This window comes from Scomber japonicus, chromosome 5 (assembly GCF_027409825.1).
Source record: "Scomber japonicus isolate fScoJap1 chromosome 5, fScoJap1.pri, whole genome shotgun sequence".
Taxonomy (NCBI): domain Eukaryota; kingdom Metazoa; phylum Chordata; class Actinopteri; order Scombriformes; family Scombridae; genus Scomber; species Scomber japonicus.
In genome coordinates, this window is record NC_070582.1 from 31,386,473 (window position 1) to 31,399,959 (window position 13,487).

At 37.7% G+C, this 13,487-nt stretch overlaps 1 protein-coding gene across 1 annotated transcript in view; it reads right to left on the reverse strand.

The window, feature by feature from the left end:
* Positions 1 to 2,984: 2,984 nt before the first annotated feature.
* si:dkey-246g23.2 (solute carrier family 66 member 2) overlaps positions 2,985 to 13,487 on the reverse strand; it is a 54,757-nt gene continuing 44,254 nt past the window's right edge. The window contains exon 4 of the mRNA XM_053320067.1: positions 2,985 to 3,159. Coding sequence (XP_053176042.1) covers positions 2,985 to 3,159 — 175 coding nt within the window. The remainder of the gene's footprint in view (positions 3,160 to 13,487) is intronic.

The following is a 13,487-nucleotide window of genomic DNA, read 5'->3' on the forward strand; positions in this document are numbered from 1 at the left end:
TAATGTGGTACGGTGAGGTTCAAATCCATCAAACATATAATAGAAAGATATTTCTATACATTCCCTGTGAGTAAGATTTGCTGCCTTTATACATACACACAAATAGATGACACACAATAACATACAAAAATAAAAGGGGGTGCTTAGATTCTAAATTGTTGCTGACCGTCATAAACATTTCAATGACATGATTAACCTTAAAGGAATAGTTCAACATTTTGACTTGTATGCTTTATTGCTGAAAATCAGATGAGAGATTCTATAGCACACTAATGTCTTTATGGTCAATTTGAAGCTAAATCCAGGAAATGATTAGCTTAGGTTAGCATGAAGGGTTGAAACAGCAACACCGGCTGTGTTTGAGAGTAACAAAATCCATCATGTAATTTGTTTAATTTGTTAAAAGAAACCAAAGTGTAAAAATGTTGCGATTCTAAGAGGTGTTATGTGTCAGACTATTTCTTGCAGGACTGGTGATTGCTCAAAAATGTTGAACTATTGCTCTTATACAGTCAAAAACCTGATGCAACATCAGAGCAAATGTAAAACATGACAAGACAAGTCAAAGCTATATTTAGAAATACTTTCTGCACTGTGCACTCTTTAAATCCTCCTAAATTTGAAAGGTTATCTGAACTCAGTTTAGAATATTTTCATTGCTGAACCTGAGAATGATACTGAAATACATCAAGAGACAAAGTTATCCTACGACTGAGACATACTGTGATCTACATGTAAACCACAACCACTGCAGTGTGTAATTTAAACATGATGTGTACTGAAGAGAAACTGAAAACAGACACCTATAGATTAACAGATGGACACAAACTGGCTGCCCATGTAAAAAAAAAAAGGTGACTGAACGACTTAATAAGCAGGTAGTTTTATTGCTTAATTAAATCATGCTGGGGGGAAAGTCAAAAGAAGACCTGTGCTGACTACTGATCAGCTGCTGGTGCTGATCTGTTTTACCCTGCAGTGTTTCTGTAAAACTATTGAACAACTGGGGAGGGAACCACAACTCACCTCGAGGCTATGTTGTTAAATTAGTGTTTTGACTCTAAACTGAGCTCCTGAATTAAACATGTGTGCATTTTGAGAAGTTGGAATGGAGGATTAAAGTTGCAGTGTTTCTAAAATGGCTCTAATGTTTCTCCCGAGTCTATCACACAGACAGTGTCCAGCTGAAAAAAATTAAGTGGGAGCTAGGTTAATAAGACGATCTGAGCAGAAGACCTTGCTCGAACCATCATCGCAGTTTGTAACCTCATTCTCTCCACTGCTGCTCCTGCTTCTAAAGGATAGCTCACTAAAGCTTTTACACACGAGCATGAAGGAACCGAACATAAAACATTAGCACGCTGGCCACACTTCACATAAAAAGGCCTTTGATTAATGATGCGTTTCTAGGTGAATGAAGGCATCTCAAAGTTTGATTATTACTCCTTTAGATTTCCTGTCTAGGGATTACTCACTGCTTAACTCTGCTGAAAGGAAACTAAATGTTTTAATCTAAAAGTGAATATGTTTGGCACCGAACCAACAGTTGAGTCACAGGTGTTAACACTACATATGTTCAATAAAATATCAAAGTAAAGTAATATTCCTGCTGAGCGTGTTGATTAAAGCATTACTGATGCAGCAAGTTTCTGATGCAGCTGTTCTGTTCGTGTTTCAAAAGAACCAGAAAGCTCTTTAGAGATAGAGATGATTGGATATTTTAAACAAAAAGAAATGGTGATGTGATAGAAATGACTTAACCCTAACCCTAACATACTGCTCATATTCTGGCGTTTCACAATATCCCTTCATATCTCTATACATAATAGAGCAGAGAGAGCGCACTCTTCAGATTTTAGGCTTTTTTGTTGATGGAGAAACACTATATATTGGGTCCAACGTTACATAACAATTTCAATTAAATGTGAATAAACAGTTGTTTTTTTGAATGGTGGTTTTTGAATGTTTGAATAAATATGGGTCAAACAGAAAAATGTGTATCAGTTGCACATAAATGCTTTTAAAAAGTTGAAATATTTCCATTTTTGTATATTGTGGGTTATATAAGGAAAGGTAAAATATTTTAGGTTGTTTTCTGATCTGAAATATAACACTGTGTCAAAATTAGACCCTGAACAGTTTGTAAGGGTTAAGAAGTTATTTGGACCTGAAGTGCAATGTATTTTTTGGTTTTCGTAAAAGATTTTGTGACCGAGGTAAAGCAATATTCTCTTCACTGCTTTTTGCATATAGTGTGTAGGAGCTGCACTGCTTGTCAATCAAAGCACAAAGCAGAGTCATAACACACAGATTGATGGCCTGTGTAATTACCATTACTTTCTATATGCTCTGTGGCTTTGGCTTGGCACTGGATGCCAACGGCAAAAATCGATCTCCGCTGCACAGACACACTGGCGAGCATGCCAACACAATCACTCACACAATATTGTACAAGCACACACACACACACACCTATTATGTATCATGGGAACAGTCCACTGACGTGTGGAGTGTGAAAATGAGAGACTCATCATTCAGGCAGTAGAGTCCAGCACAAGGCTACCGGTGCAGGACTGGTTGTTACAGCTGCCATTATAGCAGCGCAGATCTGCTGTTACTGAGCTGCCAACATGAGTAATGTGTCCCTCTAACAGTCTCCATGTTCAACATACCTCAGCCAAATAAATAGTATAAAATACTAAAAACACCTAAATAATGCCTCATCTAATAAAATATAAATAAGGAAAATGTTTTTTTTTCTCCTCTTGATTGATGATGCTATTTAGTTTGTTCAAAGTTCATTCAGTAACTTAAAGGCACTGGAAGGAAAATTGTTCATGTGTGTATGACACACATGTGACAATTTTTAAAATTGAGCATAAACAGTAAAATTTTGTGGCACTAAATGTCTCCTCTGATAATTCCATCAACATTACTGCTGATTTTATTATAAAGCTTCATGTTTTCATGTTTTTGAAGGTAGTTCAGCCTAGTTTGATGCGTGTGTCCTGGCTATACAACAGGACCTGGAGCAGGATGGCCACGTCGATCAGGATCTGGACTGAACCGCAAACCCAGAACTGAGTGGGGCTGGCGTTCATCACAAAGTAGGTGGTCTTAAAGACGTCACCGGCCGTCCAAAGCAGCACCATCTTCACACTGGAACAAAGGAGAGGAAAGTGCAAGTGTTATATTTGTTATAGTTCTTACTTATTATTTTGTTTATTTGTTGTTGTGTATTCTTTTATTCATTTCGGTACATTATACTGAACTGATGAAGAAAGAATATGTAAACAAATATAGAATATGTAATATGTAAACAAAAACTAAAAACATATTCCTTTGTAGAAATTTCACATTACAAAACAATACAATGCAGTTTAAATGACATAATTAATTAACATGATTATATTATATATTATATATTATAACAGTATTTGTCAGGTAGATTTTGAGGAGAATTTATAGCAAAAATCAGTTAAATAATGTTTGTTTGGTACTTTTCAGTGAAATTGAAAGATATTCTATTTACATTAAGCAACAACTGACGTAAATCTAACTGAGAACTGGTTTAATAGCATAATGGTCATACTAATTCAGCAGAAATCTAATGGTGAATTTACCTGATTAAAATGGAATTTTTTGGAATATTTTAACTGTTAAATGTACAGGTGTTTCTGTAAAGATGATTCTAGTTTTGCTGTATTTTTTACAGAATTATTCTGGAAAGCACAGCTGCCAGTTATTTTCCTTTAAAAACAACTAGATTTTTTCAGTGTGGTTTCTAATAAACAAATCCAATAAAAAAAGAGCAGCAAAAGTAAAAAAAACAGCAGCCAAGAGTAGCTGCTCCTTTTTTTGCATTAATCTGCAAACATTTAACAGATTTCTTTTTAACTGAAGTTATTTTTAGTCTTGATTTAGTTCCTGTCATACAGAAAAACTGATCAACTTCACCCTCCACTGACAATTGATCACACCAAGATAGAAAAGGTGGAGGAAAAGAATAAAGACACATAGATTACTTGTCTGAGAGACAGAGAGACTGAGAAGAAACACCTTCCAGAGGACAGCAGTCATCTACCACGCTGAACGCTGAACTGATGCCAACAAACACTAAAACCTGAAATAGGATCCAACTCACAGAAAGCATCAGACGGAGACTAAACAGGAGACACTTCAACTTCTATTACTGCTTCTTGTCCTCCACTCATCTATCTCTTTCTATCCTCTCATAATCATGTTCCAATTTATCTTTTATTTCCACCTTCTTTCCTTCTTCCTCCACTCATTTCCTGTCATGTTTCTTTAACTCTTACCCTTCAGAGTACCTCGCTCCTACTCCACCTACTCTCTGCTCCCATAGGTATGAATATAATATGAGTTTATACTTTTTATTAGAGCTGACTGGTCCTGAGGACGGAGCAGGACCATCAGTCATCAGTGAGACATACTGTACGGGTCGGGTAGGGGTGAGAGAGATAGGAGAGGAGAGGAGAGAGAGAGAGTGACTACAGAGGACGGCATTTATCTAGCATGTAGAAAAAGAGACAGGCTAAACCACCAGAGAGAAAGAGATAGATATGGGTGATGAGTGTGTATGGGGAGGGGAGGGGGGGGCAGCTTAATGACTATAGGGACAGCTGTCCTGAGCTATCCTTGAGCTCTCCTTGCAGAGTCATGTCAAACTCCCCAGCTCTCCCCTGGGCTGCCTTCAGGCCCCGCCGACGAACCGGAAACATTGGTAGCAAACATCTCTGCCGTGGCATTGAAATAAAGACATTATTATTCAACATATCTAAGAAATGACCAAATCTAGACAGTGGAAGTATGGAAATGTTATTAATAGCTCCAGACTGCAGAAGCAAACAGAAGCTTTAGTACAGGATGCGTAATGATCCAAACTGAACTCACACCTGTTTAGATGCACGGGATGGGCTCAACATCTGGATGCTTTCATACCCAATCATATCAGCTCTGACACATTCATTAATAGAGTTATTAATTGTCTAGTGGACTGTTTATTCCTAAAGTCACACTGAAATTTAAATATGCTTGTTCAGTAATCACTACATATATATCCTGTTGATGTTTTCTTTTTACTTCTACTTTATTTGGTCAAAGCTGACATCACTTTAAATAATACATTTGGTGTATTTTCCTGCTGTGATTGCGCCCCTTCAATTTAGTGCTATCAAGGGGACAGGAATATTCGGTATTGACTAACAATGCAGCTGATTTGATAGGTGCAATATAAATGAGCGTGGGCACTAAAAATTGTTTGTAATATCACCTCAATTCCACACAGGCTCTTTACCAGTAAGACACAGACTTCATTGCTATGTTACCCAGTGTCAGGATTCAAATCACAGGGTAACATTTGGAGTGATGGAATCAAAGGACTACTTGTTGCTGTCAGTTTAGCCAACCTGGTCATTTGCAGCTAATGCTAACTACATCCCCCCCCCCTTTGTATAATGTGAGGTAATCACAACAGTGCATGTGCAGGAGCTGCCATGGCTCATCAGGTGTTGAAAAGCTAACACAAATGACAAGTGATGATCAGTGGGAATCAGTGCTAATGATAGCAAGCCAGGCTGACTAATTGCACTGTCTGAGTTGAGCTATCACTCAGAATGAAATTGTGTACAATAGGTGCAATAACATTATAGTTTATATTTCCTTACACAACAAGTGATGATAATTCAGATTTCAGTTTAGAGTCTGACCGATATCAACCGACAACATTGGCCTATCACAGATATATGGGTATCAGCGAATATGTGCCTTTTTTTTAAAAGTTATATAAGAAGCATGTTATGTATACTTTTTCTTAATTGTAGTTTTTTTGTTGTGTTTTTCTTAGCTAATTATAATTATTAAATTCTCAGCTGTTTACTGTTTTACACAATAAAGTTTGTTAAACTGTAAAATATCACAAGTTTGATTTCCACATTTGAGAGATAATTATTAAAAAATGCGTGTTTATATATATATATGTTTATATATATACCAACTGTTAAATTCAGGCCTGATACTGATTTTTAAAATTGGCCGATAACTCGATATATATGGATACCGATTTTAACATTTTTTTAAAATTGGTTTTATTTAATTTATTTTTTGATGATATTATGTTTTGTTATTTATTCCACAGAAATCATTGTAAAAATAAATAAATAAATAAAGGAATTGTTTTAATGTAATATACCCCATTACACTATCTTTAATAAGTTTCCAGAGAAATTCTTTTTTCTCTTTTAATAAACAACTGCTTCAAAAGCCTGCGATACAATTGCCTACTTCAGAAGAATTTTCGGTACTTCCATAGCTACTGCTTCTGTTGTGTCTGTCTGAGTCTGACCGTTAAACTGCAAATAACCAGAACATCGGCCACTGACATCAGCAAATTGTATCTTAATTAACGATGGGCCGATTATAGTCAACAAGGGAAATATCGGAAACCAATATTTGGCTGATATATATGAGTGCATTCCTAATAGATATTGATGTTGAACTGACCACTGGCTTGGAATAAATATACCTGTAGTTATGTCTCTCATTGGTCTCATTGGTTTTCCCTCTTAGGGATATAATGCGCAAAAATAGATTCATTCAAATGGCCCAAACCTATACGTTTTGTTTTAGAAAGAATAACTGAGTGTCATTTTTGGCCTATTTTGACAGAGTTTTGGCTACAGTGGTCTTTCTTCATCAAAAGTTAGTCTTGCTTTGAACCGATTTAGTATTTCAGTCAAAAGCTGGAGCAGGTCTGCCCTGAATGTGAGAGAAAAAAAACAAGACAGAGCCAGTCTACTTCAGTCAACACACAGCTCCTTGCCTCTTTCTTTGGTCCAACTGATCCTCCCACTTCCAATTTAAGCAGCTCAGGCTTTAGAAAGAGTCAGGCTCTATCCATGTCTCTCAGGACTGACCATGGAGAGCTTGTTTAGAGCACATCTGAGTCTCACTGATGTGTTCTGCTCCCCTAACAATCTAGGCTTTCGGGGTAAACACTCCAGGGTTTGATTGAACGTCTCCAAAAATGAGTGTGCTAAAGAATTTAAAATTGTCATGCTTTTACTTCTCTCTCTGTATGCCTCCAGTACTCCTCAGGGGAAATACTTGCTTTTGGTTCGTCAGGAACTTTCTCTTTTTTCCTCAGAGAGTACCTTCATTGAACCTCAGATTTCTTGATTCATCTCTCTTCTCGTCTTTTCCTTTCACTGCGCCACCTTCCTCTTTTTTCTGTCGTCCCGCTCAGTTGTCATCTTTATTACCTCTGTCATTGACTTTATTCTGCTCCCCTCTCCTCTATTAAAGGGAATGAAGTTAGTGACTTTTATCAGCTACTACTATGAACCATGATAAAGTCAAATAATAAAGCTGTATTTTAGAGCATATGGAGCTACAGCTGGTTGGAACTGAGATCCAGTAAAGAAATTACATTTAAAATAATTAAATACTATTTATTCTCTTAGGGCTCTCCTTTTGTGTTTTAAATTTGAGCAAACCTTCAAACATGGGGATAAATTAAATATTCAATCTATAATCATCTGTTTGGATCCAAAATCACAACCACATCAGTGTTAAGAGTTAAACTGTAAAATATCATGCCTCCATCACATATCTTTATCACAAGGGTTTGATAATCACATTGCAAAAAAAGTGCGTTTATATACATATTCTGTATATATAAGATTATCTGCTGATATATTGACATAATATTTTGGTCTAGGGCTGGGCGATATGGACAAAATCAAGTATGGCGATATTCTTGACCAAATACCTCGATATCGATATTGCAACAATAATGTAGAGATGATTCTTGATGCTTTCACTGAATATTTACACAATGAAATGTTTGGTAAAAACTATTGGTAATGTGGATATAATGACAAAGTGGGTAAAAGGTAAAAAATAACACAAGAGCTAGAACAGTCCATTATGTTCAGAAAATTACATAATTTTACAGTAATGCAGCATTTCAAACCAGGAAAAGACACTTTGATGACATATCACGATATTACGATATCCAAAATCTAAGATGATATATAGTAATATCAATATATTGCCCAGCCCTATGTTGGTCCCTATTATTGGTATCGGCATCAGCCCCAAAAATCCAGTATCAGTCAGGCCATACTAGTGTCACTAACAATCAGTCTGTGTTTGTTTTTCTCCTTTAGGCCTACAAACAGTAATGTAATAGTGAAGTCAAGGATGGATAATGTCATCCATCAAAACTCAAAACAAATGGCAGTTTCAACTAAATGTCTATTCACAGGTTTCTGGACACTTTATTCTCTCTCTATTCACATTAAACAACTAACAGTAAGAATATGTCATGTAAAGTTCAAAACAATAAAACTGACATAAAAACAAACGTCTCAATACGACAAATTCATGTAAGTTAGAAAATACTGTAGAAATATTATTGTGTTTGCATCTAAAGTTAGTGTACATTCTAACTGAATTTCCAGAGTAGTATAAAAATAATGAATGTTTCCATCCACTGACATTTTACAAATATCTAGTGTTGGTTCATCAAGATAAACAGCTAGCACTATTTTTCCATTTGGGGCCATTAAACAATAAGATGATGTCATTAAGAGAGTGCCAGTCAGACCTTAAATTGTGAAAAAAACATTTGAAAATTTGAAGAATGTTAGAGTGTGCTCATCGCTCCATGCAGATCTTCATCATCATCATCATCATCTCTATTTCACGTCTCTTCAGTGGACATTTCAGTCACATGCTTTATGTGCATCATGATTTAATCACTAAATCTGTTTTAATTGCACTTTGTTGCATTTTTTGATTTTGTTCACATAGCAACTTTTCCACCTCAGCCGAGCATAAAAACTTTTTTGGTGATATTTCTAGATTTTCTGCATTTTCACTCTGGTTTTTTTTTTCAGATGCAAATTGAAAATGCAAATAAAAAACAGGCACAGTAGATGGAAAGGCACCTCATCACAGTGTGTCATCTCCATCACATTTGATATTTGCTATTGCGAAATACAAACATCTCTTGGCAAGATGCAGCCCTCCCCTATATGTCCCTCTTCATCTGTGTCCACCAAACCAACACATAGCAGACACTTTCCCATCTTCACTTGTGTATGAGCAGCCTGTTGTTCCTCTCTGGTGTCTGTCTGCTCTATATTCATAAGTTTCATCCCCTGTAGTGTAAATGTGTTAGGAGAAATGCTGAGTAGCTGCATCTGGAAACTAAATGTGATCATATTTCTGTTATGTAACTGTATAAATCACTATAGTCAAAGAGGAAGTAGATTAGTGTCCTCTTGCATCCAAAGTTCAGTGAATCAGTGAATAATGGCGAAGAAGAAAAGAAAGAAGAGAAAGAAAGTCTAGACCCAGGGAGATTTTATTGGTCAAAATGCAGCAGATACAAGTATTAGGGGAGATCATGAATTCACAGTAGACAATTCCTCTTTTTTCTAGCATATAAATCCTCACCCGTCAACTTTAAATTCATGCTTTACTTGATTTATCTTCAAACAATGTCTCTTCTGTCCTCCTCTGCAGCCCTCCAACCTTCATTTATTCTTTATAATCCTCTCTGCTGCCAAACACACACTCTCTCTTTCTATCTCTCTCCTTCCTTCGCCCTCCCAAATTCCCCCCCCCCCCCTTTGGCTAATTTCTTTGCTCAAGAGATGGCAAACATCATTAACGAGGATGAGTCATTAACAATGTAATTAAGGAGGGAGGGTCATCTGTACAAAAGCGGTCTCTACTTGCAGAGGTGCAGAGGAATGGAGTCAGAGCACCGGTTTGAGGTCGTTCCTCTGGCAGACACACACACACACACACACACACACACACACACACACACACACACTCACTCATGTAGCTCCATGTCCATCTGGATTGGTAAAGATACCATAAATTGTGGAACCTGTGGCTCAGTTGACAGGTGATGAAAGACAAACAGAACAAACAATTAGACTTGGTCCTGAGTGAAGCTTTGTACGTCAACTGGGAGAAGGAGTGATTATGGTATTGATTGAGAATACTGACTGTTTCACGCACACACACACACACACACACACACACATGCACCAACCAACGCGTGCTCTGGTTTTCTTTCATTTGCACATAAACAGAGATACAGAGAGATGAAAAGGGTAAACCGTGAAACCACATATTGACAATACACTCTAACCAAAGCGTGCACACACACACACACACACACAAACACACACATGCACTCAGCCTGGACAACTCTCTCATTGATTACGACTGACCTGATACCTTCATCTGAGATAAGTGGCAAGAGATGAGAGAGGAAAGAGGGTGAAATGGTGAACCTTTGTGCACTTCAGGGATGAAAAGGAAAAAAGACAAGAGCTTGAAGACGGATGGGTGAAAATGGAGGTAAAGGAGAAAATGACGAGAGATGAATGACAATACAGCCGGGCACGGGGGACGATAAATCTAGAGAAACGAAGCCACTCTGATAGGTGGTGCGGTGTGTGTGTGTGGGTGGGGGGTTGGGGTCTGATTGCACAGTATGATGGCTGTGTCGTATGTGGGCCAGCCAGTAATTGTGCTGTGTATTGAGCGAGCGCTGTCAGGCCAGCTATTAGCTCCTCTAAGCGGCTGGAGTGGACAAGTGGAACACTACTATAGCAAACAGGGCTGACATTTACAGACAGAGACACACAAGAGAGAGAGAGAGAGAGAGAGAGAGAGAGAGAGAGAGAGAGAGAGAGAGAGAGAGAGAGAGAGAGAGAGAGAGAGAGAGAGAGAGAGAGAGAGAGAGAGAGAGAGAGAATTAAATGGAAGTAAGTCTGGTGTATAAAGTTTACTGATTTCACGTTCCGAGTGTTGTGAAGTTGCCTTGTGCACTTTTAAATGTCACTTTGTGAAGCAGCAAAGACTTGTTAAGGCCCAAAGCTTTTACCAGACAGAATGATGTTAACTGGACAATTCACCAAAATCCCAGATTACAGTCAATGAACGTGTTTGATTGAGCTGTGCAATGTTTATTTATTTATTTTTTTAAATTATTTATTCTCATCATATTCACACATGACAGCCACAGTATGGTTAAAATATTTAGTGAATGTTAAGAAAAGATTGTGGCTGTGAAAAAAAAGCAACATTAAAGCTGCTGTAATCAATATTTCAATATTGACAATGGAAAGAAAACGACTGTAATGTAAAATGCATTGCTAATAGCAATGATCTCACAGAGAAATATCACACAACTGCTTTCAGCTCAATGTCTTATTTTTATTTCCTCTAATTTAACAGTTTTGGTTCACTCTTATCGACTTCATCAGCTGTTTTTATCTAAAAAGCTTTGATTAACTCACTGTATGACAATTGTCTAGTAAGGCTGGGTGATATGGGCAGAATTAAATATCACAATATCAATATTTTGACAATATTGTAGGGACCAGTGCTTTCACTAAATATTTTGATAAATAATAATCAGTAATGTGGATATAATGACTAAGTGGATAAAGGCAGGTAATTAATTGTCTGTTAAGCTCAGAAAATTACATTTTGACTGTAATGCAGCCTTTGAAAGCATAAAAAGACAAAACTTATTCCATACCACCATATTCAGAATCTAAGACGATATATATAAAATATCACGATATCCATATAATATCGATTTATTGCCCAGCCGTACTGTATAGCACCAAATGGTAGACAGACCAAGTTTAGCAAACTAGTTGGCAAACATAGTGGGGCAGTTATCAGCTGAAGAGGTAACTCCCTCAGGAGATGGTGGAGACCAAACCAGAACTGCAAAAAGAAATACTGGAGTAAGACTGGCCAGGTGGCTGTTGCTCTGGATTGGTAAATCAGCAATAGTGATTAAAGAATGATTAATCAGACAGAAGGTTTTGCAGTTAAAATACCCTGGTAATTCATTTATTGTGCAAACATACCATTATCTGGTTACAAATTACATTTACTTTGTTCACTTAATTGTATTCAATCAATAATTGTATTGTATTTCAAAACTTGTGGGTCGATCAAAAATGTGAGTGTAATTTTTAGTTTGAAGTAGTAGTTGAGAAGCACAGGAGAAATTTTGTGCTAAGCTCCTTCACTTTAATAGGAACTTGGCTTGGTTATTGGGGAGTTGTGGTGTTTATTATTTGAGACAAATAGCCTAAACTGTACATTGCATTGCTGCATTGACAGTTAGACTCCTAACTTCATACTCCATACTCTGGTCGTGAGCCTCACTATTACATACATGTTCTCTCTTGACCGCACACTTGCTATGCACACAACCAACGCACTGAGCTATTCTTTAAAGAGACTATGCTGCTTGTATATCACTATTATCAGTCCAATATCTAATGAGTGAATTACATCAGAATCGTCACCAGATACCAATATTAGATGGAATCAGTCCTAACTCTACTCTTGACCTCCCAGCAAAATACCCCCCCTAACCCTCTAACCCTGTCCCTTTGCTGGTTTATCTTCATACCAATCTGTCTATCTTATTCTTTTCATTCCTCTACCACTCCCCTCCCCATTACTTCTTTTCCTCCTTTAAAATGCATGTAAATCTTCTTCCTTAGCTTTACTTCCCTCCTCTACATCTACCCCTGTCAACTGCTATGTCATCATCTTCTTGTCCTAGCCTCCATTTCCTGCCTTTCACCTCGTCTACAGCACAATGGACCAATGGATAAATGGATAATGAGGGAAGAGCCAACTTAAAAAGTAGCTTCCTGCAAGCACAGAGCAGTCTCCTATCACGTTGCCACAGTTGAGAGTACAAGTGTGAAGGTGGTGGTGTATTCCACAACACTGCTGTCCAGCTACTTTAACAGAACAATGAGAATTGTCAAGTCAAGTCAATTTGAGGCCAGTCTGTAATTAGTGGCTTGTGGGTAAGGCAGATTTATCAATATTTGGTGGTGAATTTCCAAGAACCTGAGAACCAAGAACTTCATTGTGAACAAGAAGGAGTCCACTGTCCAACTGTGCTGTAGAGGCAAATAGGCAGTTGATCACAAACCCAGTGCAGGCTTTGGGCTTTGAGTGGGGAACTATACTTTATATGTGAGACTTAAAGAGTCTCCAGAGAGGGTTTAAACAGTCCTCGTAATTGCTTGATACACCTAATACAGAGCTCGTGGAAAGAGGCACACTAAAACAGCAGGAGCTGATTGTTTAACCATAAGCTTCAAATAGCTTCAATCTAGTCTTCTTTCAGTACAACCATGCATGTTTGCATTGGCGTGATGTGTGTGTCCACGCATGCCCTTTTGAGCATCTGTATGTGTGTGCATATGTGTGCGCCTACACACGAGGGTGCGTGAGAGGTGATTTAATAGCAGGGCTGTAGCTCTCCCTGAGGGGGGGCAGATAGAGAGACGAAAATCAAAGGGCCCAGCGAGAGAGAGAAGCCGAGGCTGCTCTTAACCCACTAACTATGAATTATGCATCATGATCGATCGCGAGCAGGCAAACACCCCGAA